General features: G+C 35.5%; 1 protein-coding gene across 5 annotated transcripts in view; it reads right to left on the bottom strand.

Moving 5' to 3' along the window:
• MLLT10 (MLLT10 histone lysine methyltransferase DOT1L cofactor) overlaps positions 1-27,974 on the bottom strand; it is a 227,670-nt gene that overhangs the window by 132,357 nt on the left and 67,339 nt on the right. For 3 of the 5 annotated variants that reach the window (XM_036759451.1, XM_036759452.1, XM_036759450.1), the window contains exons 5-8: positions 23,253-23,362; positions 17,019-17,122; positions 11,785-11,878; positions 9,975-10,070 (exon numbers count right to left, since the gene is read on the bottom strand). In XM_036759451.1, coding sequence (XP_036615346.1) covers positions 9,975-10,070; positions 11,785-11,878; positions 17,019-17,122; positions 23,253-23,362 — 404 coding nt within the window. The remainder of the gene's footprint in view (positions 1-9,974; positions 10,071-11,784; positions 11,879-17,018; positions 17,123-23,252; positions 23,363-27,974) is intronic. The other 2 variants (XM_036759454.1, XM_036759453.1) reach the window with 1 other exon arrangement.

Genomic DNA, 27,974 nt, shown 5'->3' with positions numbered 1-27,974 from the left:
AAGTTCAGGGTGCTGGCTTTTTCCCCTGAACTAAGTGAATGGTATTTGTATGCTGAATTAAAGTAAGTTTGTCAACGCCCTAACGTTGTTTTCCTTACTAAGGCAGATCAAAAGAACCTGGGCTTTGGCAGCATTCTTGTTGTTGGACTTGTGTTGGTCTTTCACGCCCACAACAGCTGCTAGCTGGACTGCTGCAACAAGTGTGCCTCAATCTACATTCAGACTCCATAGTTCTTTCTCTGCATGTAGATAGCATTCTCCATTCTGAGTGCATTGGAGTTGTCCTTGCACCTTGTGTTGCTGAAAAGAGCAAAGTCTATCAGGGTTAGTTCTCACAGAATCCATATATCTCTGGTTGTGTCTGGTTGTGTTCTCCTGGTTCTGCTCTGCTCACTCAACATATTATGTAGATTTTTCCAGGTTGTTATGAAGTCCATATCATCCCCATTTCTTATAGCACAATAGTATTCCATTACCTTCATATACCACAACTTGTTCAGCCATTCCCCAATTGATGGGCATTCCCTTGATTTCCAAGTCTTAGCTACTACAAAAAGAGCTGCTATAAATATTTTTGTACATTCCCACTTGTGTGATCTCTTTGGAATACAACCCTAGAAGTGGTATTGCTGGGTCAAAGGGTATGAACATTTTTATAGCCCTTTGGGCATAGTTCCAAATTGCTCTCCAGAATGGCTGGATCAGTTCACAACTCCACCAGCAATGCAACAATGTTCCAATTTTCCCACATCCTCTCCAGCATTTATCATTTTCCTGTTTTGTCATTTTAGCCAATCTGACATGAGACATGTGGTATCTAAGAGTTGTTTTGATTTGCATTTCTCTAATCAGTAGTGATTTTGAGCATTTTTTCATATGCCTATAGATATCTTTAATTTCTTCCTCTGAAAAATGCCTGTTCATATCCTTGGTCATTGAAACATTTTTATAATGCACAGAAGAAAACAGGCACAAGTTCAGAAAGCACAGATAAACAAGGAAAATTTTTAAAGCAATACATGAAATTACAGAATTTAAAAATATACTAGGGTATGAAATAAATGTGAAAAGTGAAATGAAATATAAAATTTAGTTTCATATACAATCTACCTTTTATATTCTCCTGTTAATACGGGAGTGCTCTTTTTGAGTGTTTAAGTTCATTTAAAAAAAATTTTAAATAAAGAAGTGGAAACAAAGTAGATGTCCATCAATTGGGAAATGGATGAACAATTCATAGCATATGAATATAATGGAATATTGCTGTCATAAGAAACAAAAAAATAAAGGATTGAGAGAAATTTGGGATAACTTACATGAAGTAACGGGGAAAGATGCAAAACTCAGGGAACAATTTACACAGTCATTACAATAATGTAAAGGAAAACAACAATGAAAGACCTTCTAATCAACAGAGCAACTAACTGTGAGTTCAGAATACAAGACATTCATTTTAAGACACAGCCCATACGTCAAATTATTTTGCTTCACTATACTCATCTGTTACAGAAGAGCATTTCTATTTGGAGCTTGAAATGGGGCGAGTTAATAAGTAGTGATAGTTGTGAAAAAGAAGGGAGGGAGGAAGGATTAGGGATGAAGGAGAAGAGGGTAGGAAAAAAGAGAGTAGAAGGAGGAAGAGGCAGGAGGGAAGAAAGGAGGGAAAGAAGGGGAGAGAGGAAAGGAGGAAAGATGTTTTACAATGGGACACAAATATAGAAGATAATTTTGCTACTATGTTAAATTTAACGTACATTTACAATGGTCTAATGAATTTATGTGTTCATATGCAACTCTCCTTTTTATTCTTCACATATTGAAATGCTCATATTTGTTAATGATTCATAAATGAGTAAGGAAGAAGAAAATTTAAAATTAAAAACAAGGAGAGGTTCCACTAGGGGACATGATAGTGATAAAGAAAAGAGCTTAAATAAAATACTGTTAATATAGAGAAAAACAAAAATATTGAGGAAAGAACAAAGGTTTAGGTTTTTTTACATACTTCATATATGTAACATATACTTAAAAAACTGAATATAGCAAACACTCACATTTTTAGATTCCATTCATTCTATGTATATTAAAATCGTTGTTAACGATTATTAAATTCATAATGAAAAATAAAATTGTAAACAAGGCAGGGGCGAGCATTACTACCTAACATTGGGAAACTCCTGCTTTAAGGTTTGTAAAACATCATGTATATTACTTTTATTTTATTCTTTTACCTTTTCTGTCCTATTAGCCAATCTAATAGGTATGAGGTAGTACCTCAGAGTTGTTTTAATTTGCATTTCTCTCATCAATAGTGAGTTAGACACTTTTGAAAAGGAACAGGGTCAAAGGAGAGAATAGAATAAACGGGGGGCAGGACAGAAGGAAAGGAAATATAGTTGGTCTTTCACAACATGACTATTATGGAAGCGTTTTGCATAACTAAATACGTATAACCTATGTTGAAATGCTTGCCTTCTCAACGAGGGTGGGTGGAAAGGGAAGAAGGGAGAGAATTTGGAACTCAAACTTTTTAAAACAAATGTTAAAAATTGTTTTTACATGCAACTGGGAAGTAAGATATACAGGCAATGGAGTATAGAAATCTATCTTGCCCTACAAGAAAGTAAAGGGGAAGGGGATGATAGAAAGGATGGCAGACTGGGGGAAAGGATAATCAGAATGCATGCCATCTTGGGGTGGGGGGACGGGAAAGATAGGGAGAAAATTTGGAACTCAAAATCTTGTGGAAATAAATGCTGAAAACTAAAAATTAACTAATTAAAAATAGCAAGTTGAGCATTTTTTCATATAGCTATAGATATCTTTGATTACTTCATCTGAAAACTAATCATATCTTTTGACAATTTATCAATTGGGGAATGGCTCTATTGTTATAAATTTGACTCAGTTCTCTGTATGTTTGAAAAATGAGGCCTTTATCAGAGAAACTTGCTTCAATATTTTTTTCAGATACTATTGCTAAGCATATTTCCTTCCATTCTATCCCCTCCCCATTTATTCTCTCTCCTTTCATCCAGTCCCTCTCCTCTTTGCTTCCGACTACCCCATTCCCAAATCTGCCCTTCCTTCTATCACCCTCCCCACCTTTCTCTTAACCTCTTCCCATCCTATTTTCCTGTATGGTAAGACAAGATTTCTATACCTCAATTGGTGTGTATGTTATCCCTCTTTGAGCCAATTCTGATAAGAGTAAGGTTCACTTACTCCCCCTCACCTGCCCCCTCTTCCTCTCCATTGCAGAAGTTGAGGGGTTTTTTTTGTCCTCTTTCATGTGAGATAATTTACTGCATTCTACCTCTCCCTTTCTCTTTCTCCCAGTACATTCTTCCCCCATCCCTTAATGTTATTATTTAGATACCATCCCTTTATATTCAACTCACACCCATGCTCTCTGTCTACATATGTTCCTTCTAACTACCCAAATAATGACAAAGGTCTTACAAGTTACAAATATCATCTTTCCATGTAAGAATATAAGAAGTTTAAGCTTATTAAGTCCCTTATGATTTCCCTTTCCTAATTACTGTTTTATGCTTCTCTTGAGTCTGGTATCTGAAAAGTCAAATTTTCTATTCAGTTCTGGTCTCCTCATCAAGAATGCTTTAAAGTCCTCTATCTCATTGAATGTCTGATTTCCCCCGTGAAGGATTATACTCAGTTTTGCTGGGTAGGGGATTCTCTAGCTCCTTTACACTCCGAAATGTCGTATTTCTAGCCCTCCAATCCTTTAAAGTAGAAGCTGCTAAATCTTGCATTATCGTGACTGTGACTTCACCACATTTTTTCTTCCTGGCTGCTTGCAGTGTTTTCTCCTTGACCTGGGAACTCTGGAATTTGGCTATAATATTGCTGGCAGTTTTCATTTGGGGATCTCTTTTAAGTGGTGACTGGTAGATTCTTTCAATTTCTACTTTACCCTCTGGTTCTAGAATATCAGGGCAGTTTTCCTTGATAATTTCTGAAAGATGGTGTCTAGGCTCTTTTTTAGATCATGGCTTTCAGGTAGTCCAATAATTTTTAACATCTCTCCTGGATCTATTTTCCAGGTCAGTTGTTTTTCCAATGAGATATTTCACAGTCTTCTATTTTTTTCATTCTTTTATTTTGTTTTGTTGTTTCTTGATTTCTCATAAAGTCATTAGATTCCATTTGCTCCATTCTAATTTTCAAGGTATTATTTTCTTCAGTGAGCTTTTGAACCTCCTTTTCCACTTGGGTGATTCTACCTTTCAAGGCATTCGTCTCCTCATTGGCCTTATGGACCTCTTTTACCATTTGTGTTAGTCTATTTTTTAAAATGTTATTTTCTTTAGTATTTTTTTGTGTCTCCTCTACCAAGCTGTTGACTTGTTTTTCATCATTTTCTTGCATCACTTATTTCTCTTCCCAATTTTTCCTCTGCCTCTCTTATTTGATCTTCCAAATCCTTTTGGAGCTCTTCCATGGCTTGAGACTAATTCATATTTTTCTTGGAGGCTTTGGATGTAAGGCCTTTGACTTTGTTGTCTTCTTCTGAGTCTATGTTTTGATCTTCCTTGTCACCATAGTAACTTTCAATAGAGTTTTTCCCATTGTTTACTCATTTTCCTAGCTTATTAGCTGACTTTCAAATCGTTGTTAAAGTAGGGCTGTACTTCCACAGTGGACGGTGCACTGTCCCAAGTTTCAGGGGAATTGTGCAGCTGTTTTCAGAAATACTTCTAGGGACCTGTCTAAAGTTTCAGTTCTTCCAAGGTCTTATGATTGTCTGTGGGCTGAGAGCTGCAGAAGCAGCAGCAGCCACAGCTGATTCACTTACTATCATGGTCTGCTCCTGGTCTGCTGGGGGCAGGGCTGTGTGGGTGAGGCCCGTACTCCACTCTCACCCAGGCAAGTCAGACCTTTCCTACTGACCTTCTCAGTTGTCTTTGGCATCTGTGGGCTGAGAGGTGTAGAAATTGTCACTGCTATGAGTGATTCAGTCATCCAGAGGCCTACTCTGGATTTACTGGGGCCGGGTCTGTGCTGGCGTGGTCTGCACTGTACTGCGCTCCTATATCACTCTGGTGAAACAGACCTTTCCTGCGAACCTTCCAAGTTGTCTTGGGCTAGAAATTTGTTTCATTCCTTTTTTGTCGGTTCTGCTACTCTAGAATTTGTTTAGAGTCATTTTAAAGGTATTTGGAGGGGTTTGGGGGAGATCTTGGGGAAGCCCCTGCCTTTACTCTGCCATCTTGGCTCCACTTCACTTTATTTTACCCTCATAACAATCCTAAAAGTAGGTAAGTGTACTGGATATTATCATCTCCACTTAACTAAAGAGAAAGGAGAGACTTTAAAAGGTTAAATAACTTGATGATTACACGGCAGCTAACAAATGTTGAGGACACCATTCAAAAAGGTTTCTCAATTTCAAATCAATAGCTCTTTCGACTACACCACATTACTATCTTTGCAGGTCCTAGCTATTGTCAAATTAAGTAATACAACCACAACCTCAATTACAATTGTGAGGTCTTTCTGTTCCAAGAAAAGATATTGTTTAATACTAAATTAAGAGTTTTGTTTAGGTTTTAAATATTTTCTGCAACCCTCCAAGACAATCAAATAGCAATCCAAGGATGCACCCTAAATAAAAATCAAAAGAATACACCCTTCCAAATCTCCAGAGTCAATATGCTGTTGGCAACTTAACTAAAATCCTTTTCTCTTGCTGATGAGCATCAACTTAGTTTTACGGTAGCTTAATTTCATTTATGAGAAGATTTCCTTCAGGCATTAGAACAGCCAAGACACCTGTGGATCTACTTAACAACCCCCATCTGTTGTAATGTACTAGCATTCTTTGGTTAAACTGGCTAATAAAAATGGTAATGACATCAAAATTATTTATGTAACTTCTTAAAGTACAGTCTGAAGTCTCTCATCATCAAAACTCTTCAGATACCAAAAAACAATGATCACACCTTTGGGATCCGTTCCACAATGGAAGACAAGAAAGCAATGTAATGCCATTTACAAAGGATAACAATGAGGAATCAGAGGATGATCAAATCACGTCAGCAACAAAGTCTTAAATTAGTCTATGACTGCTTCATATGGTTTATATTTAAGTAAAGAGCTTATTGTAATAAATAAGATAATTACATGTTAAACTCTGTTGCATTTAACAACCAAAAGATTTCATGTTAAGCTATAAGCTAGGAGTGACCATCTCTTCCAACTCCCACATATTCCAAATGAAAAAGTGGAGTTCCACAGAGGCAGTGACTTGTCTATAGTCACAGTGTTGGTTTCATTCAACTCAGCCATGGCCCAGAGTCTGCACTGGAGGATGTAAAGATGGGAAAAATAGAAACAAACATGAAAAACATACATTGACCTGAACTCAGTACAACATAAATAAAAAGTACTACTCAGTGCCTTCCTATTATCAAATTCTGTGATTCGATAAAATGAGTATGCTATAGGCAGAGTGTGAGAAGACCAAGATACAAAATGGTATCAGACATGTGAGGAATTTCAGTAGAGTAGTCGTGGGTCACAGTTGCAGAATTCTGTAGATGGTTCAAATATGATAGTTATTGGTTAATAAGATCATAGGTTTAGAGCAGAAGAAACTTTAGAAGTAATCTGTTCAAGACTTCTCATTTCACAGATGAGGAAATGGAATCCTATCAAGGACTTACCCAAGACTTTGTAGGGCAAAGCTAGGCTCTGAAGCCAGGTCCTCTGATTCCAAATCAAGTGAGGGCTCTAATAATCACACCACAATGCTGCCATGAAATGGTCATAAAGAAGACTACTCAATTGTTCAGTTTCCAACTTGCTATTAGGTTAGTTTTGCTTATCTGGTTTTCTTTATTCTAAAGTTGGATCTTATGTTGGTAGAGTTATAAAATTATACAACAATTCTGGAAAACAATTTGGAACTATGCCCAAAGGGACATAAAATTGTGTATATCCTTTGATCCAGGAATACCATTGCTAGGTGTATATCCCAAAGAGACCCAAAAAAAGGGAAAAAAACCTATTTGTACAAAAATATTTATACCAGCTTTTTCTGTGGTGACAAAGAATTAGAAATCAAGGGGATGTCCATCAACTGGGGACTGGCTGAACCAGTTATGGTATCTGAATGTAATGGAATACTACTGTACTTGCTACAAGAAATGATGAGCAGGATGATTTCAGAAAAACCTGGAAAGACTTACACGATCTGAAACAAGGTAAAGTTAGCAGAACCAGGAGAACATTGTACAGAGAAACTACAATATTATATGATGATCAATTTTGAACGACTTAGCCATTCTCAGCAATACAATGATTCAAGACAATTACAAAGGACTCATGATGAAAAATGCTATCCAACCCCAGAGAAAGAACCGATGGAGTCTGAATCCAAATCAAATCATACTATTTTTCATTCTTTTTTTCATGGGTTTTTTCTTTTGGTCTCTGCCTTCTTTCACAATATGACCAACATGTAACTGTTTTGCATGATTGTACATAAACAACCTATATCAAATTGCTTACTGTCTCAGGGAGAGGAGGGTGGAGAAAAAGGGAGTGAAAGAAAATGGAACTCAAAATTTTTTAAAATTAACATTAAAAATTCTTTTCACATGTAGTTGGGGAAAAATAGTGTTCAAGATGGGAAAAAAAAAGTTGCATCTTGTAGGTGGAGAGAATGGACTTACTGGGAAGTGAGTGTCGTATAAAAAAATGAGATCTGAGAAAGGAACAATCTCTATCCAGTGGGAAGAATCAAAGAAGACTTCATAGTGGATGATACAACACGTAAGCTGAGACCTTAAGAAAAATCTTGACAGAGACATGCCACAAACACATTTCAGGAATAGGGAACTGCTTATGAAGGTAAGATCAAAGGATAATACACTCAGAGCTAGAAATGACATTAGAGATAGTACATCTCTTTCATTTTGTAAATGGATTAATTGTAGCCCAAAGTAACACAGGTATTAAGAGCAGAGGCAAGATTAGAACCCAAGTCTTTTGGCTTCAAACCTAGAAATCTTTTTACTATAATCACAAATGCGTATTAGGGAAGAACAGAAATATTCCAATTTGGCTGAAAGACAGAATTAAAGGGGCATAACTATGACCAAAATCTTGTTTCATTAATAAGTTGAAGATTCTATTATATGATAATGCCTAAAAGTAAATATTATTTAACTTTTATCATCTCCCAAATGAAACTATGTGAACTTTTCTAATAAAATCTTAATTTTAAAATAATCTATGATATTCAACAAAAATTAACTTGTTTTCATAATTAAGAATGACTCTAAAAGTTTTATAGTCCAAGAAATTTAATCAGTACTTCCTATAAATAAATGAATTTTGGAATTAAGGAAGACAGCAAAAGCAATTTAATGGAATGCTGCTGTTATACTTAATATTTGTTCTTTTATATGTAATGAAGGAAAATATTGTTAAAATAAATTAATTATTCTTTCTACATATTTTATACAGTGTTAAAGTATATCATGATTCGAAAACAAAGAATAAGATCATTGTGACCTGAGTCCAATAAGATCATTGTGACCTGAGTCCAAAAGGTAATTCAACATGCTGTTGTCCCCAATTTATGCAAAATAAAGCTCTAAAACCCTCTATGTTTTGAAAGTACAAAGTAATTACACCTCCTTGGTACCAAAGGTCCAAGGTTCCCCGAACTAATATAAATATACTAATATAAACAGCAGTAAACAGAAGTACACACACCTGTCATTTCAATAAAGGGAACAGTGCATCTGTACATAGTAGGTGCTAAATAAACCTTTGCTGAATTTAGCTGAAGGGCCTCCAAAACTACAATCCAGAGATCTAATAAAAATTTCACTTAATCAAGACCAATATGCCCAAAAGACTATTAAATATAAGGGAAGGAAGTAAGGAGAAGAAAAAGCTTAACTGCCAACCCAAATGATGACCAGCTAGAGAAGCATTATTTGGAGCAGACTGACTGTATGATGGCTTAAAATAACTACCTGTTAATGGTGTCCTCAAGGAATGTGAGGTAAATAGGTTTCACTGAAAACAAGGAAGTGTTACTGAAAAATAGTCTGTCAAAAACTATCAGAATTTCTCAAATTATTACACGAACAGAAGTTTCTAATTACAAATTTTAAAACCGCTCTTTCTAGTGTGAACTATGCTGATTGTTGCATTATGATCACTGAATACTAAGACTAGAAAACTTCTAGATCAAAAATTTAAGAAGATTCCATTTTACTTTTGAACACTGATCAAAACCTCTTAAAATATATTCAAATAGGTATTTTATACCACATTCTTTTCTTCAAGTTATGATCATTGTATAAAATGTCCTTAAAGAACTATAAATTCTTTGTGTTATAAAGAAGACTAGTTTCTAGTTTACAATTAATCATGTAGCTTTTAAAACCTAAGCAGAAAAAAGGTTAGTTAGCAGGGTGGCAAATATAGTACTTAGGCATGCTATTTATATCTTTATTAAAAGATTAAAGTTTTCATGTGACTAGCATGGCATTATGCCATTACAAAGTACTAGGCAGCCAGCATCACTGAAAATAATGGCCAACAAACAACATAGCAAACTTCAAAACTTGTTCCATTATGTAGAAAAAAAGCTGGTAAGAGATTTATGTACATGACAACCTATCAGTGATCATATCACCCAACTTTGGTATTTAAATCACCCAAAGATTTCACAAGGCCACTGTAAATACATGCAAGAAATATATCCCTCTCATGCTGTGTCTCATGCTGTTTTTCAATGTTGAATAGAAAAGGGTGGCAATATTGTTTACACATATGTAAAGTGTCCTTTAAAACCTGACTTACCACCCTTTATTAATCTGACTTTTTCATATTTACTAAAGTCTCCAACTAAGAAAAATAAAATTTAGCTGGAAAAAGATGCTTTTAAGTAGATGTGCCAAATGATTAGCAACAACAAATCCACTTACTTTTTTCTCTTTCTCATGATGTTTATCCTGAGAGTGAGAGGAAGAATCACTTAAACTTTGATCATATGACCTATTAGATCCCCGTTTGCTCTTTTTCTAAAAGAGAAAATATATATATACATATATATATATACATATGTGTATATGTATATAAAATAGTAAAGGAATTACTTTTTAAAGGCACAAGCCAGTTTAAATGGGAAGTTTATAAAATATCTTAACAGAAAAAATGTCCCAATTCTTGCATTCTTTATAATTAGCTTGGACAACAGTCAGATAATTATCCAAAGCATAGCAAAAGAAAATCTCACCCTGATCTTGAAATATTTTGAATGCCATGATTTTCATGATAAAGGAAAACATATCCGCTATTTTAAAACAAATTTACCACATTTTTAATGTCTGTTTTGTAAAAACCTCAACTAAAATGAAGAAAATACTGTCTTTAAGGCAGCTGCTAAAACTGGAAGAAGTAAATATTTGGAAATCACTGCATGCCCCTAGACAAAGCATGAGGTCTTCCAATATTATGTTAATAGCAGTGACAAAGACAGTTCTTTAAAATCAGCCTTTATACAATTAATTATTAAGCTATTATTAGGAAATAAGTGAAAAAAGAATGTCAATATCAGACCCATGCAATTTATAAGACATTAATAAAAGCATATGTAGTAGGTAGTAAGAAAAACAGTTTATAGAATACTGAAGCCACTGCATAAAAAAGGAATAAAATGAGTGCTTTTCTGAGTGATTAAAAGCAATAGGTGTAAAACTAAAACAACACTGGCCATACAAGATGTTGGGAATTATCATGCAAACACACAGCTGAATTTTTTTAAAAAGCCACACAATTAATAGGGTACTTGGGACAATAACTTAAATGCCTAGAAAACAAAGCGCTCTATTCATATGCAAAACTCCTAAATTCCTTTTATTATTTCTCTTAGAATATTTGACCTTTAAACCTCTGGTTGATAAGCTTGTATATTTCATTGGAATAATATGTACAAGTATAAAATGTACAATTATGAACATTCTAAATTATTCTAGGTTAGATTCACTAAATGAGATTCTATTTGATGTCTACCACTGTGTGTGATTGTGTGTGTGTGTGTGTGTCTATGTGAGTGAGATTCATTTCTTGCCTCAATTTAAAAATGCCATTGTGTAAAAAAACACAAACAAAAAAAAAAAAAAAAGAGAGAAAAAAACTAAGACCCCAAATCATTAAAATCATTATGTACAATTCAGTAAGATTGAGACATTAACATTTAAGACACAAAATATACATATATTTGCCCAGCCAAGGAATATCTGAACATTATATGGTCACCTAATACTTAACCTAATCATCAATGTTCATAAGAAAGCTCAGATATATTGAATTCAAAACTAATTCCCAAAGGAAATTTAATTAACTTGTCTATCCTAAAACATTTAACCAACGAGAAGAAGCAAATGTACTAATTTGAGTTTCAGTTCTTCTGAAGAAACAAAATCCACAGAAGTCATGAAACTGTAAGAAGAAAAATCAGTGGCACAAATAACTCATAAAGTGGATAATCCATTCAAGCATTTCGACTGCAGATTAAATTGAAAATACTAAAATATAACTAAGTGTCCCAATGAAAAGAACATCTTAATGTTTAGTTGACTAGTAGGTTTTTAAAATACCAGGAACTATCAAAACAAAAATTCACTTGCTATTTTACTTACATAAAAGAAAAAAAGAAAAACTTTTCTAAATGATACACTTAATCTCAAAACAAAACATTTTAATTTTCATATTAAATTTAAGATAAATTCTTACCAGCTTACTAAAATGGTATTTACAGTAGCCACAGTATTGGACATTATCTGCCCCATTACCTTCTTCTTCACAAAGGAGTCCTGCAAACTGGGCACTGGAAATAAAAGCCAATAATATAAAAAACATTCAAACCACAATATCCTTATACATCAAATTCTGCTGAAGGCACAAAGATTTTTAATATATTCCTCCTCTATTCTAGAGATAAAATAATCCCCTTAGTCTACATTTGAATAGATGCGATTCACTTCTGCCATGAGCTGCAAAGAACTGAAAAAGCTCTTAAGAAGCCACAGATTTAAAGTTTAAATCCAGCTCTTGCAAAAAAAAAATATTAAATGCTCACCATACTGTTATAACATCTTTTACCTCCCTTTTCCTGTTTCATTCCTTCCTTCTCTTTCTCCCCCCTTCTTGCCATGTGCCCACCTCCCGAAAGTCCCAATGATCGATCTCTCTCTCCCTCTCCAGCTCAGTCTGTTCTCATCCACAATATCCACTGGAAGTTCAGACTCACAGCTTAGGGTTTAACTTCCTGTAGTTTGTAATTGTGCCATTTTCTAGGAATGTAACCACAGAAAATGGGATGGGATTACTCTATTCATGAATACTTAACACTGTTATCTTTTTTGAAAGTCAAAGTACCTGGGGGAGGGGAGGAGGAATCTAATTTTATTTTTTTGACATGGTGAAGAAATTAACATGATTACAAAATCTCATCACCACACTGTCCTGTTCAACACAGATATAGTAACTTTTTAGCTCTGGAAATTTCTTCCAATGGTCTTTAGTGACAGTAATGTAACTTATTTTATCTCGTCCACCATGCTCTAACACAAAACATTTATTTAGAATCCTTAGTAAACATTATTTTTCCTAGTTTAACAGCAATGATCAGAAACCACAGTCTAAATTTTATCACATTTAATGCAAGGAAATGGCTTTCTACAGTGAGTATAATGATACTCAGAAACAGTAAAATCAATGTCAATAGTTAAACAACTGAATTAAACTTATCCTTAGAATAATGTGGTGGAAAGAGTGCTGTGTGACCAAGTGTGAATAATTTAACCTCTCTGAGCTGGAATTTCCTTATCTATAAAAATGAGGGAGTTAAATTAGATGACCCATGAAATTTATTCGAACTCTAAAATCTTTATTCTGATGCAAGTATTTATGTTATGCTTCTGGCCAAATGCAACCATCTGATCATTCCAAAAAAGGCAAAGAAGGACTAGGAATAAAATTCATGGCCTCAGATATCTATATACAAATGAACAAAGTAACATGCTGATAAACTAGTGACACTAACCGGGCTGGCCAATGTTAGCCAATGGGTATCAAAGAGACCCACCCATTAATGAAATGTGACAGGCAATATGCCCTATTCAAAATAAAGAAGTAAAAGAAAGTGGTGGAACAACACTGTACATTGAGAATATATCTATATGAAGAAACTTGGGAGCTAGAATGGATTGCTAGGGTGCTTGATAATCATTTGAGTAAAGATCAACAGAGCCAGAAAGTGATTTTGCCATCTGAGCACACAACTTCAGACTGGAAAGAGAAAACAGATGAATTCAGGAAACAGAAGCAAATCTGGCACAGCAACATGGCATAGGAGTGATAGGAAATTTCAAATATCAAAATCCCATGTAGAACACTCTTGGCCCAAAGCAGGACCCTTCAAAATATAGACTCCAAAAAGGAAAATGTCTACTCTGGAAGTGATTCTCACCAAAATGGGAAAACTGACTTCTGGGGTAAAGATTATGTGAAGGATGGAGGAAAAGTGTCCACACGCCTCATTCCTTCTTGGGTCTGTGGTGCAGAAAACGATGAAAGCCAGGAATGTATGGTGTGACCCTTGGATTACGAGCAAAGCAGATTTCAAAGGGTCCACAGGAAAGACAGGTGTTATCCCATGGAGTAAAATTTTCCAGGGCAGTTACCCCAGGAAGTTAGTGAAGTTCTTAAACGTGCAATTCTGAAAACACAAAAAAAAAGCACTACAACTTGAAGGAAAGGGGGAGTTATCTGAAGAGGTCAACATTAGCCAACCAACTTTAAAAGGTAGGTACAAAAGACTGAAGAAAGTAGCAAAGGTTGAATAAAAAAGCACAGCATCATCCTGCCATGAGTGCTAAAGGTCATTATGAGGTAAGGATATTGAGGAAAGCTAAAGATCACACAGAAAGAGGGTGGGGTGGGGGTATGGTTTTAAATACACTGGGAAAAGAGAGGAAGATCAAAAACAGGAAAGGATCACTGCTAAGGATGGATAGGATGATAAAAGATAATAAAGAGAAAGCTAACCAACTTTCATTTCACTTGTTTTCTCTACCAAGGAAAATGATCTTTGGATTTGAAATAAAAGAAAATGGCTACTAGAGGCTACTACAATAAGAAAGGATACAGTAAGAAAGCATCCAGCTGCCCAATAAAAGTCACCTCAACCACATCAACACTTTTGCATAATAAAACAACAAACTGGTAGGTTTGCTTGCCTAGTCACTACCAGTGATGTCTGAAAGACTAAGGAGAATGCAATACCACAGGATTAGGGGGAAACAATATAGTCAAAATTTAAAAAGAAAAAAAAAGTTAGACCAGAGTCTAGTAACTATAGGTCAATAGATCTAGACCTGATTGCTGGAAAAATTCTAGATGATAATATTAAAGGAATGGTTAATGAACATACAAGAAAAGAAGATCACAAAAAGCCCACATGGCTTGATAAGTAACAGTTCTACAAGGAAGGGCTTTTATTTGTTCTGAGGAAAAGTTGTGGCTTGGGTGAATAGTAACAGTGATGCTACATAGAAAAGAACAATAATGAAACACCTAAGATAAGTAAAAGAAAACAGAATAAAGTTCAAAAGAGTACACAGACAAGCAGGCAATGTGAGCATTACCACACTAAATTTTGTATATGTTTTTAAAACAGGCTATAACAGATTTATAGTTTTATTTATCTTTTCTGGAAATTCCTTGAATATGAAAATATTCGTGTTTGTTGATCATTTATGAGCGCCTAATAAAAAAGTTTTAAAAAAATGAACAGACTAAAGCTATCCATAGTCATAGGAAAAAAAGCTCTAAATCACTATTGATTAGAGAAATGCAAATTATCTCACACCTATCAGATTGGCTAACATGACAAAACAGAAAAATGATATATGTTTGAGAACATGTGGGAATACTGGAACACTAATGAATTGTTGGTGGAGTTGTGAATTGATCCAGCCATTCTAGAGAGCAATTTGGAACTAGGCCCAAAGGGCTATAAAAATTTGCATACCCTTTGACCCAGCAATACCACTTCTAGGGCTATATCCCAAAGAGATCATACGAATGGGAAAACGACCCACATGTACAAAAATAATAGCAGCTCTTTTTGTGGTGGCCAAAAACTGGATATTGAGGGAATGCCCATCAGCTGAGGAATGGCTGAATAAATTGTGGTATATGAATGTAATGGAATATTATTGTGCTCTAAGAAATGATGAGCAGGGGGGCAGCTAGGTGGTGCAGTGAGAAGAGCAACGGCCCTGGAGTCAGTAGGACCTGAATTCAAATCTGGCCTCAGACACTTGACACATTTACTAGCTGTGTGACCTTGGGCAAGTCACTTAATCCCAATTGCCCTGCCTTCCCCCCTCCAAAAAAGAAAAAAAAAAAAAAAAGAAGAAGAAGAAGAAGAAAAAAGAAATGATGAGCAAGACTTCAGAAAAACCTGCCAAGATTTATATGAACTGATGCTGAGACAAATGAGCAGAACCAGAACATTGTATACAGTAACAGCCACAATGTGCAATGACTAACTTTGCTAGACTTATCTCTTCTTAGTAATGCAAGGATCTAAGACAACTCCAAAAGACTCACGATGGAAAATGCTGTCCACATGCAGAAAAAGAACTACAGAGTCTGAATGCAAATTGAAGTATATTATTCTTTCTCTCTCTCTCTCTCTCTCTCTCGTTTCTTCTTTCTGATGGTTTCTCCTATTGGTTCTAATCCTTCTTCACAACATGACTAATGTGAAAATAGGTTTGATATGAATGCATACACGGAACCTATATCAAATTACATGCCATCTTGGGGTGGAAGAAGGGGAGAGATGTGGAGAAAGTTTGGAACTCAAAATCTTATGGAAGTGAATGTTGAAAAATAAAAATAAATTTAATTTTTAAAAAGGTGGAAAAAATGAACAGACTGAACTCATGACTTTTTCTGACAGCAATGCTACACTAGTAAATCAGTAGAATGCTTTCAATTAGAAAGGTTCTCAACCTTTTCTATGTCATAGGCTCTTTTTGAAATCTGAAGAAGCCAAAGGACCTATTTCTCAAAACAATGTTTTTAAATGTACAAAAATTACATTACAAAAGAAATTATACTTAAATTGTTATCAAAATTTAAAAAAAAAGTTCATGGACAGTAGATTAAAAACCCCTACTTCAGATACAGTTTACTTAAGTTTTGATAAACTTAACCGAAGCATCTGACAATCATACTTTCATAGAAAAGATGGAGATATGAATAGATCATAATATAACTAGGTGAAAAATTTAATATTTCTGTCATCAAACAAAAAGGGGAATGGAAGTCTCTCTGGTTCATTATCAATGTTAACTGTGAAAGAGGTCTCCAATGAAATGCCCTAGAAATCAACAACTAGAAATGGCCATCACAGAATGCACTGACATTCCATGATGCAGTGATATATTATCTGTTGGCACCAATCCAAAAATACCATCTTAACTTCCCTCCTAATCCCACTTTGGATATTTCCTCAAGTACTATCTCTAGTCTACAAATTCTATTTTTAAACCATATTTTATTTTACATGGCATTTATATTTAGTAATAATTTTAGGTTTTTAGAAAATCATCCTGAAAAATATATGGCTTTTATTAAGTACCTTCTGTGTGTGTGACATTTCAGACTTCACATCTTTCAAACATATTTTTGTAGCTTTGGGGTGTTTAGATTGGTAACTGGAAGCTAGATGCAGACAAGAAATTGAGTACCTGAGCCCAAAACTACCTACCTAAACACTCAAAAATGCAATAAAATAATAATAATAATTTTTACACAAATAGTATAGCTATAAAATCCACCTGTAACACTTACTGTGAATAATTTTTATTATCAAACTTATCTTTTTTTTCCCCATAAATTCACTTCCTTACTTCTATGTACTTCAAAAATTTTAATGTAAAATAACTTACCAGGTTACATGGAAAGCTTGTCGACATCCATGCTTATTACATGTCATGCAAGCACCTGTAGCAGCTTTGCTCTCTCTTCCTTGTTCATCACAAATGTAGCAAGTCTTTTTAAAGAAAAAAGAAAATGACAATGCAAAACTGCAGCAAAATATTTCAACAAGAGTCTGGACCATAATTGGTAAATATTCCTCAAACAGATTCATTTGAGGTAGACAATAACTGCTGCATCTATTCCACTTTATACCATGGTATGATACGACTCATCAGTACTCTGCTCCACACTTCTAAAAGAGACTTACCAGAAGGTAATTTTGATTATCTGTATTCTAGGAAATGATATACACAAAGCAAGAATCATTTTCTCTGGGCTTTAGAAAAGCATCTGAAGATAGTATTACGGAGATTATTAAGCATTAATATGGCACCTCCTCACTTTAAATTTCTGTTTAAAGTGTCTGACATGCTCTGTCCTCCATTCCACCTGGTAGGACCCCTATTGTTCTTCAAAGTACAGCTCAGAGGCCACTTTCTTTAAGAAGCCTTTTCTGGACCCCCACCTTACCCCTAGTATAAGTATTCGCTCCCTCTCACAATTATTTTGCATGGATCTACTCATTTATATAACATCATAGATTAAGACCTGGAAGGAACCTTAGGGGTCAACTAGTCCAAACCTCTCACAAGGAAACAGAACCAGGGACACAACCAATGAAAACACAGGCAATTAGTTTGAGGAAGGATTTGAACCAAAGTCCTCTTAATTCCAAAGCTAGTGTTCTTTCTACCACACTACATGGTCTCCTTATTGTATTACTCCTAAAATATAAAAATGCCTTAGGATCAGAGAAAATTTTGTTTTTGTACCTCCAGCACCTAGCAGTGCTCTACACATATTAGGTGCTTTAAAAACTTTTGCTAAATCGATTTTACAAATCACAGGTATATTTAATAGTGATTATGTCTATTAAAATTGATTAGAAAGGTAAGCCTTTATTATGTATCATTCTGTAAGGAAATTAGGTTCCATTTATATCATTTCAAGTTGCATTACTTTCTAAAGAAAAATATCTCTAACTTTAGATCTTGGTCTATATAAGGTTCTCATTATTTTACTTTAGAAAAACAGCTTATGCATGTGTGCTAAATGATTAGCAGCCAACCAAGAATGCCTCTCCTAGAATTCCACTTTGTCTGCTAACGACATCCTTTATTACATTCATAACACATTTACATAGTGCGTTAGAGCTACAAAACTAAGTACTGATATTTAGTATTTCAACAACCTTATGAGTTAAATAATGCAAGCACTATTATCCCCATTTCACACATGAGGAAACGAAGGACTTAAGTAACTTGGCAAATTCAGAAAGTTTTTAAATGGTGGAGCAGAGACTTCAACCCAAAATTTTTTAGCAGCCAAAGCAATATACATGGATATAATTATCTTTAAATAATCAAAGTACCCAATTTTCTATATTCTCAAAGTGAATCTAATGTGAAAAAAGTTTTTCTGGCAACAGATCAGGGACTCAACATTTTTTGCATCATGGATCTCTTTAGAAGAAGAATGAAGCTTATGGGGTCTCCTCTCAGAATACTGCTTTAATAAAATTAAATGAATAAGATTACAAAGAAGTCATTTATATTGAAATGTAGTTATCAAAACATCTGTTCAAAAAAAAAAAGATTACAGGCCCCATGTTAAGAGCTGTTGGTATGAAAGATCTGTGAGTTTCATATTAACTTTCAAATTCTAGTCCTACTATTCTTTTTCTTTTTGCTAACTCACTTATTACCATCAACCCTGCAAATACTCTAACTTGCTGGGGGATAAAATAGACCCTTCTGATAATTACCCTACTGGTATTGCTGCTTTCTTAAGTGAAGTCTTCTGTGTAACTAACAAGACACAGAATTCTAGAACAGTCAAAAGAATTAGGTACAACAGTTATGTAAATGATGAGGTGAGTAACTATAAAACTACAATGACTTAGCAAAAAAAAAAAATCTAGAAGTGCCATGGGCACTTGGAATATTATTGTACCATAAAAATTGTGAATATGTAAGATAAAAAGAAATACGGTGAGAATTAAAGGAAACAATGCAAAATGAAGAAAATGTATCAGATCAATATACAAACTGATTGCAATCACTAAAAAAAAGTAATAACAGCAAGAAATTCTGCAGAAAAAATTTCCAGAAATAAAGAAATCAAAGCAGACATGAAAATAAGACTAGGCATTTGCTATTTTATCAAAAGCTAATAAACACTCCTCAAAAAATAAATTTTCAGTAATGTGAGCTTAGAATTTTAGGTATAATCATTTTTTATTTTGCTTATAAATCTAAACATTTGCTTTTCCTGCTAGTTACTAAATTTCGAATCACGTGAAAGTTAAGTTGAATAAAAATATAATTACTTTCATTGGCATGTTACAAAAATCAACATCCTAATGAATCTGTGGGAGGTTTTCAGGTTATTTTAGGTGACAGAAAAACTTTTCTATGTTATTCAGAGGAAGCATGGTAGAGAGGAAAATTAATACTGGATTTGGAGTCAAAAGATTTATGTTAAAATCCAGGTTCTTGTCACTCATTCATTACCTCTCTGACAACAGGCAATATGTTCATCTCTCTGGGCTTCAGTGTGTTTAACTATAAAATGAAGAAAATGTAAAGGATGACCTGTAAGGTCCCTTGCTCTCAATCTATGATCCTAGTACTTGTTATGGTGAAAATCTGCTCTGTGCTGATCATGTCCATCTTAGCTGACGTAGGGTATGGTGACAGTCAGTACTCACAAAGGTGGAGATCAAAGCTCAAATAGACAAGAGAGAAAGACCAAAGAAAGGTGTCTGAGATTTGGAAAGCTCAACCCAATCAAATAACCAATCAATAAGCATTAACTATGTATTTCCTATGAGTCATGCATTATACTAGGTGCTAGGGATAAAAAGAAAAAAGATTTTTTTTAATGTACATACAAAATAAACAAAAAACAGCAAAATACAAGACAGGGAAAGCCTGAGAAGTTGGGGAGATGAGGAAAAGTCTTCCTGTAGAAGGTGGTACTTGGAACTGTCCTCAAAGAAGTAAGGATTTCTAGGAGACATAGAAGAAGAGGAAGTACATTCTAGAATAAGCAAAAGGCACAAAGACAGGACAAAGACAGGAGATGGACTTCATGTGTGACGAACAGACACTTCTATCAATGTGGCTAAACTGAGTGTAGTCTGTGAAAAGAAGTAAACTAAAGAGAGCTGTTGATTGACAGGCAGCAAAGAGTCAGAGGAGGTACAGAAGAACAGATACCAACACTGCTGGAATCAGAACAAGCAATAAATTTATTTAGGCTCAGGTTTGGGAATTATGCAGTTCCTGGTGCAGTAGGTTGAGCACAGAGGAAGATTATTTATACCCAGAAGGAAAGCACCAGGTATTAGGCATGGGTTCCAGTTACTGGCAAGAATAAAGCAGCGAGTCAACCAATGAGGTACGAAGAGGAACAAAAAAAAACAGGCTTAAGGAACAAGACATGGGGATATGGTCTTGGAAAGAATATAATGAGCACATTTTGAAAAAGGTATTTACTTGTTTTACACTAAGCCTTGCATACCTTGCAAACTGTTGCCTCAGGTACGCCAGGTCAAAAATGGATGGCTCAACAATATAGGGTCAGTCTCGTTCAAGCATGATAGCCTGGCTACCACCATATATTTCTTCCTAGAGGCAAGAGAAAGCCACTGAAGCATGCTGAGTAGAATAACATGATCAGATCTGCACTTAAAGAAAATGAATTTGGCAGCTGTGTGATGGATAGATGGATCGAAGTAGGAAGAGGCTCGAGGCTGGGAGACCAATTAGGACGACGCCACAATAGTTGAATTGAGAGGTAAGAACTGATGAAGGCCTGAACTATGTTGGTTGAGAACTTAGAGAAGGGTGCAGATGCAAGAGTTATTATGAAGACAAAAAAGGCAAGATTAGGCAAATGACTACAATGGAGGGGTGAAAAAAAGTGAGGAGTAGAGGCTAAAGTTGAGGTTACAATTCTAGAAGAATAAAATAACTATGGGTGATCTCAGTAAAAATAGTGAATGGGTGTAGGTTGGTGGTAAAAGATAAGTTCCTGTTCAACAGAATGACCAACCATAATTCCAAAGGACTGGTGATAAAATATACTATCCATCTCCAGACAGAAAGACAAACTCACAGTCCAAAATGAAGCATACTTTTTTTTTTCTGTATATAGCTAAAGCAAGAAATGCATTTTGTATGATGATACATAGTTGTAAAGGACTGTTTTTCTTGCTTTCTCATTGAGTAGGGGTAGAAGAAGGAGGGAGACAATTTGAAAATAAAAATAAAACTGAATTTTTAAAACATAAATTCTGTCTCTAGATGTGTTGAGTTTCTGATGGTTCCAGGACATTCAATTTGAAACATCCCATCAATAACTGGTGATGTGCAAAAGGAACTCAGAAAACAGGCAAAGAATAGATACATTGATTTGAGCAGAAACAGATATATAGACCAAAGGTAGAGCTAAAAACTAAACTCAGGGGAGTTAATGAGGTCATCAAGAACATAGAGAGAGAAGAGGAGCTAGGACTGAGTCTGCGGATATACCCACAATTAGGCAGTGTGATATGGATGAGCTGGGAAAGGATAATGAGAAAAAGTAGCCAGAACAGTAGGAGGAGAAAACCCAGAGACGGGAATGGTTCCATGAGTAAAGTGTGGACAAAAAAGTCAAATGCAACAGACAGGTCAAAAAGTATGAGTTTTGAAAACAAAATCAAATCCACCAGATCTGGTAATTAAGACATCACTGGTAACTTTGCAGACGACAGCTTTTTCCAGGATTTTGCATGAGGGACGGGAGAACACTATTGAGAGCTCGAAGGGACTGTAAGGTCTAGTGATGGTTTTTTAAGGATGTGGGAAACTGAGCATGATTGAAGGCAGCATGGATGAAACCAGGAAATACAGAAAGATGGGCAATCAGAGTGAAATATGATGATTAAGGGAAGCCATTTTCTGGAAAAGACAAAAGGAAAATCAAAGAGAGGTTTGGCTTTGGCAAGAAGGGCGATACTACATTGGTAGAAAGTAAGGTGGGGAGACAGTGAAGAATGATGCCAAAGTGCCATGAAACACTCAAAAATGGAGAAGAGGAGGTTACAGAGAATGACCTCAATTTTCCTTATAAGTTGCTGGATAAAATCCTCAACTAGGAATAGGGGTTGCATGCCTGGAGAAAGAAGAAAAGGATAAGAAAAACTTCCACGGGGATTGAGACAGGCAATTAGGTAGGAGTAATACTGGAGTGATGGCCCAGTTAAAAATGGATTAACATGAACTTATACTATATCTAATTAGCATTGTGTTTAACTTTCTACAGATAGGATTCAGGAGAGGAGGTGGATAGGTACAAATACTCCAGGACTGAGTTTGAGAAGCAACAAGCAGCAAGAGGACAAGAGAACAAGGGATTCAAGAGTTAAGAATGTTGTGGAGTTTAAATTAAGGTGGAGCTAAAAACAATCTCTATCTTCAAGTAGCTTACATTTTATTAGTCCAGCAAAAACAGATGTTACAGGAAGTCTATCCTTAGGCATGCTTGAAAACCTTATGAGCCACTAATTACTAGCACCATTTCAAAATATTTCTGAATTTACTCTTTCCCCTAAAAATAAACTATATAAAAAAATTGACCTCTTTTATCAAAATGCAGATTGAGATATACATTTTTAGACACAGAAAACATAGAAATTTGTTTTGTTTAATTGTGCATATTTGGTACAAGAGTTTTGTTTTGCTTCTTTTCTTTAAGACTAGGGTGAGATAGAGGAAGGAGAGAAAATAATGCTGCTTCACTGAAAATTGAAAAAAAAATTATGTTTTCAAGTGTACATGGCTGAGGGGAATAGGGAAAATGAGACTAGATAAGATCTTTAAGTATATCAGGGTAGCAGTACTTTGATGTTCAGTCAGCTGAAAAATTCTGAGCCAGGGATATATACTTTAGGGATTTTAGGCCACATGGAAATATGGCTCCCCTCAGAAGAGATCTAGTTTTTTATCTAGGTGTCCACTGGAAAATTCAAACTTTTCAGTCAAGGAACTGGAACATTTTTTTCCAATAAGCACTCCACAATTTTAAAACCAAAAGTTATTAAATTATTGGAAAAAGAATTATAAACTCAATTCATATAATTAAACATACTGTACCTTATTATAACGATCATGTGGAACAGACTGCAATACAATAGGTTCCATTGTAGAAACGTTGGCAAACTGAACCTCAGGAATATACAGGGCACAAACAACATGAGCCCAACCTTAAAAAAAAAAAAAAAAGTTAAACAACATACGTTAACCTTGGTACCCAATGAAAATGTTTATGCTATAAATAAAAACTCTTTCTTTTTAATTTTTAACTTTTGTCTTTCATCATCTTCATTAATGAATGTATCCCTCCCATCTAAAATACCTAAAAAGCCACACCTTAGAAAGAAGTGCTTCATTTGTATTGAGAGGGAAAAAAAGTTAAGCAAAACTAACCAATGTGTCATCTGAGTCTGAAAGTATGGGTAATATTCAACAACTATAGTCCCAAGTCCTACCAAGAAAGGAAAATGCATTTTCTCATCTATTTTTCAGGGCCAATCATCCTCAAAGCCAATGATTTGTTTCAGGAGGTTTTTGTCTTTCAATATATACTGTTGCTTATATTGTGTACACTGTTTGCCTGGTTCTACCTACTTCTCTCTAAATAAGTTGATATAAAGTATCCCAACACTTATAACTCTTCATATTCATTTCTTATGATTCAGTAATATTCCATTGTAATCTTGTCCCAAAATTTGTTTACTCTTCAATCAATAGGAATCTACTTGGGATCCAATTCTTTGCTCTGAATATTTCATTAAATACTAGACATTTCTATTTGTCTTTCACCTGCCTAGGATATATGACTAACTAGCAGTGGGTTCTCTGGGTCAAAGATATGAAAACTTTGTCCAATTTCATAATCTAATTACAAATTTCTTTCCACAATGGTTGGAAAAGTTCACAGCTCCTCAAAAATTTTAGTAATAGACCTATCTTTTCATTACCACTCCAATATGGACAAGTCCTGTCTTATGTCATCATCTTTGTCAATTTCTTGGCTGTGAAGTATTATATGGACTTAATATTAGATACTTGGAGTGTATGTAATCTCTCATATGGTTAATTAATAGTTGGCAATTCTTTTGAGAAATGTTTGTTTGTATCCTTCGACCACTTATTCTTTTGGACATGGCTCTCAAGTCTTATACGTTTCTGTTAGTTACCTTTATTTCATCAGAGAGATCTCATGAAAAGATTTTCCCCAGTTGAAAGCTTCTCTTAAATTAGAAATGGTAGTGTTAATACAAAAGGCTCTTAATTTTGTGTAATCAAAATCTATTTCATCTTTTGTGATAGACCATTAATTATCGAACCCCATACTAAAAACGACAAACATTTAAAAAATGACTGCCTGTAACTAATGATGGTGGTAACAATATTGTTACCACTAATAATGATGTTGACAACAATAGCTAGCAGTTATATACCATCTTAATATTCCCAAATTGCTTTATGAATATAATACTAACTAATAATACAATGCTTTAAGGTTGGCAAAGCACTTTGCAAATATTATCTCATTTTACACTCACAACTCTGGGAAATATCTGCTATATTATCATCCCCCCTTTACAGACAAGAAAATGGAAGCAGAGAAAAATTAAAGTGACTTGCCCAGGGTCACATGACTAGTAAATATCTGAGGCTAGATTTGAACTCAGGTCTTCCTGACTCCAAGTCTAGTGCTCTATGTACTATCACTGGATAAAGAATGATAAACTGCTGATGACATTTCCAAGCCTACTCAAACTAAAAAAAGGATTTGTAAAATCCTACAACTCTCCGCATATCATAGTTTTGCATGTAAGATGTACCTTTGCAGAGAGTGAGGAGGTAAAAGGGAACAGTAAAGTGCTAAAAGTACGCCTCACTTCTAGGACACCCTCCAGCAGTGATTCTACACTGGTTGGTTAGAGTAACACTGGCCTAGGTGTAGGTGCCTAATAAGAAATGTGTTTGGTGATAAGAATAATACAACATTTCTTCAACTAATGAGGAATACAAAAAGTTAAATGAAATAAAAGAAATGGTTATTCCAAAGTACCACATTCCCAAATGCACCCTTAAGCTTAAACTGGGACTAGTTTGGTCCACAGCTCTTCCTACTAAGAAGTGAATTCCCATCAGCAGTGGCCCCAGGCAATTTAGCCTAAGGTAGTAATACTCAAGTCTCATCAAGTAACAACTACTACTGCAGTATTAACAAGAATTCAGAGCACATTTTCCCTCGTTACTGATCCTTACCAATAGAGACTACTTTCAAAGCTGATACACATATTACAATCTTTATTAACATTAAGCTTGCAGCAACCTAAGGAAAATAGCACGTGTTCTGGGTAGTCAAAGGACAGAACATGTATCATTAATTTTGACCCCTTTCTGTCTTCAAGAAGCACAAATTACTAAAGAGGTAACAGCATTCATAAAGCTGAGGGGAGGGAGTGGGGGGAAGAGTAGAAGATTAGGTAAGGGATATCTAAAACAAAATGGCTTTACTGAAGTCTAGGGAACCATAAAGATTTCAATGAATTCTGAGCATGTAAAGGGGATCCCCAAATATGGAAAAATCAAAAGTTGAGAATATTTGGGTTGCTGGCAGATATGCTATGTGTTAAACAATCACAATCTGGTTTGGCCATTTAGGGCTAAGTATATAATTATTACCTAACATTAAATAATTTCATCATAAAGAGCACACCAAGAAAGTCATAGACATTAAACAATTTACTGTGCATCTTAGTTGTGAAACCCTGAATAGTTTTTTTTCATCAATGCCCTTGATATTCTTGCCCTTTTGTTCTACCAGATAAATTTTATCATCATTTTCTGGCGCCAATAAAAATGGGGGGGGGGGGAGGGTGTAGTTTGAGTGGTATGGAACTGGATTAAGGAAATTGATTTAGATAAAATTGTCATTTTTATTGTACTGGCTCAGCCTACTGATGAACAATAAATATTTCTCATTTACTTATATCTATATTTATGTAGTAAGTGCTTTGTAATCATTTTCATAAAGTTCCTGGTTTGTCTTGACAGGTAGAGTCCTGAGTACGTTGTTATCGTCTGCAATTAATTTAAATGGAATTTCTCATTCTATCTCTCCTTGCCGGATTTTGTTGGTAAAATACAGAAATGTTGGTTAATTTATGTGGGTTTACTTTGTATCCTATAACTTTGCTTAAGTCAATTATATGAACTAGCTTTGTAGTTGATTCTCTAGGACTCTAACATATACCATCATGCCATCAGCAAAGGGTGACAGTTTTGTTTCTTCACTGACTATTCTAATTCCTTCAATTTTTTTTTCTTCTCTTGCTACAGCTAGCATTTCTAGTATAATACTGAGTAATGCTGTTGATAATGGACATCCCTAATTCACCCTAATCTTATAAGAAAGGTTTCCAGCTTGCCCATTATAGATAATATTTGCTGATGGTTTTAGATATACTATTTATAAGTTTAAGGAAACTCCCTAGGTCTACCTGAAAGCCAACATCAAAAGAAGAGCCTGGTCAGCATCTTTCAAGAAATCATCAAGGAAAACTGCCCTGAGGTCCTAGAACCAGAGGGTAAATTAGTCATCTAAAGAATCCACCTATCACGGTCCTGAAAGAGATCCCAAATGAAAAACACCAAATGAAAAACACCAATAAATAGCGTAGCCAAATTCTAGAATTACCAATACAAGGAGAAAATATTGCAAGTAGCCAGAAAGAAACAATTTAAATGTCCTGGAACTACAGTCAGGATTACACAGGACCTTACAACTTCTATATTAAAAGATCAGAGCTCTAGATTGTGGCTGGAAAGCAGGAACTAGCGTGAGCTCCCCGTCGAGTCACTCCAAAAACCTATAAAAAATAGCTCTGAACCAATTCGAGAACTGCAGAACGCACAAAACAGCAGAGGGAAGCAGGGCTCCAGCCCAGGAGAGCCTGGATGGTCTCTGGGTGAGTTCTATCCCGCACGGAGCTGGGAGCAGAGCGGAGCAGAGTCCAGTGTGGGCGGCGCGGATCAACCAGACCAGGAGCCGGGCAGAACGTGCCCTAGCGCCCTGAATCAGTGAGCTGCAGCAGTTACCAGACTTCTCAACCCACAAACACCAAAGACAACACAGAAGGTTAGTGGGAAAAGCTGCAGGAGTGGAAGGAGTTCAGGGTTCGGGGCAGCAGAGGTGGAGCAGCTACAGAACTACAGCTGCAGTTGCCTCCGGCCCCAGGCCCACCTGGTGGGAGGAATTAAGTGGCAGATCAGAGCAGGAGTGCAGAGCCTGCTGAAGATCTAAGTCCAGTACGGGTTGGGGGTTCTTGGGGATTCTTGGGGAAGGAGCAGTGCTGCTGTGGCAGAGCTGGCGCATCCCCCCAAGCTTGGAACATAGTTTCTTAACTCTACAAGCAGTCATACCCTGCTGAAAAACTCAAGGGTCAAGTCAGTTGGCTGGGAACATGGCCAGGCAGCGAAAACGCACCCAGATTCAGTCTTAGACTTTGGAATCTTTCTTTGGTGACAAAGAAGACCAAAACATACATCCAGAAGAAGTCAACAAAGTCAAAGAGCCTACAACAAAAGCCTCCAAGAAAAACAGGAACTAGTCTCAGGCCATGGAACAGCTCAAAAAGGATTTGGAAAAGCAAGTTAGAGAAGTAGAGGAAAAATTGGGAAGAGAAATGAGAAGGATGCAAGAAAACCATGAAAAACAAGTCAATGACTTGCTAAAGGAGACCCAAAAATATACTGAAAAATACACTGAAGAAAACAACACCTTAAAAAATAGACTAA

Source organism: Trichosurus vulpecula, chromosome 5, assembly GCF_011100635.1.
Source record: "Trichosurus vulpecula isolate mTriVul1 chromosome 5, mTriVul1.pri, whole genome shotgun sequence".
Taxonomy (NCBI): Eukaryota; Metazoa; Chordata; class Mammalia; order Diprotodontia; family Phalangeridae; genus Trichosurus; species Trichosurus vulpecula.
This window is presented reverse-complemented; position numbering and strand designations above follow the sequence as displayed.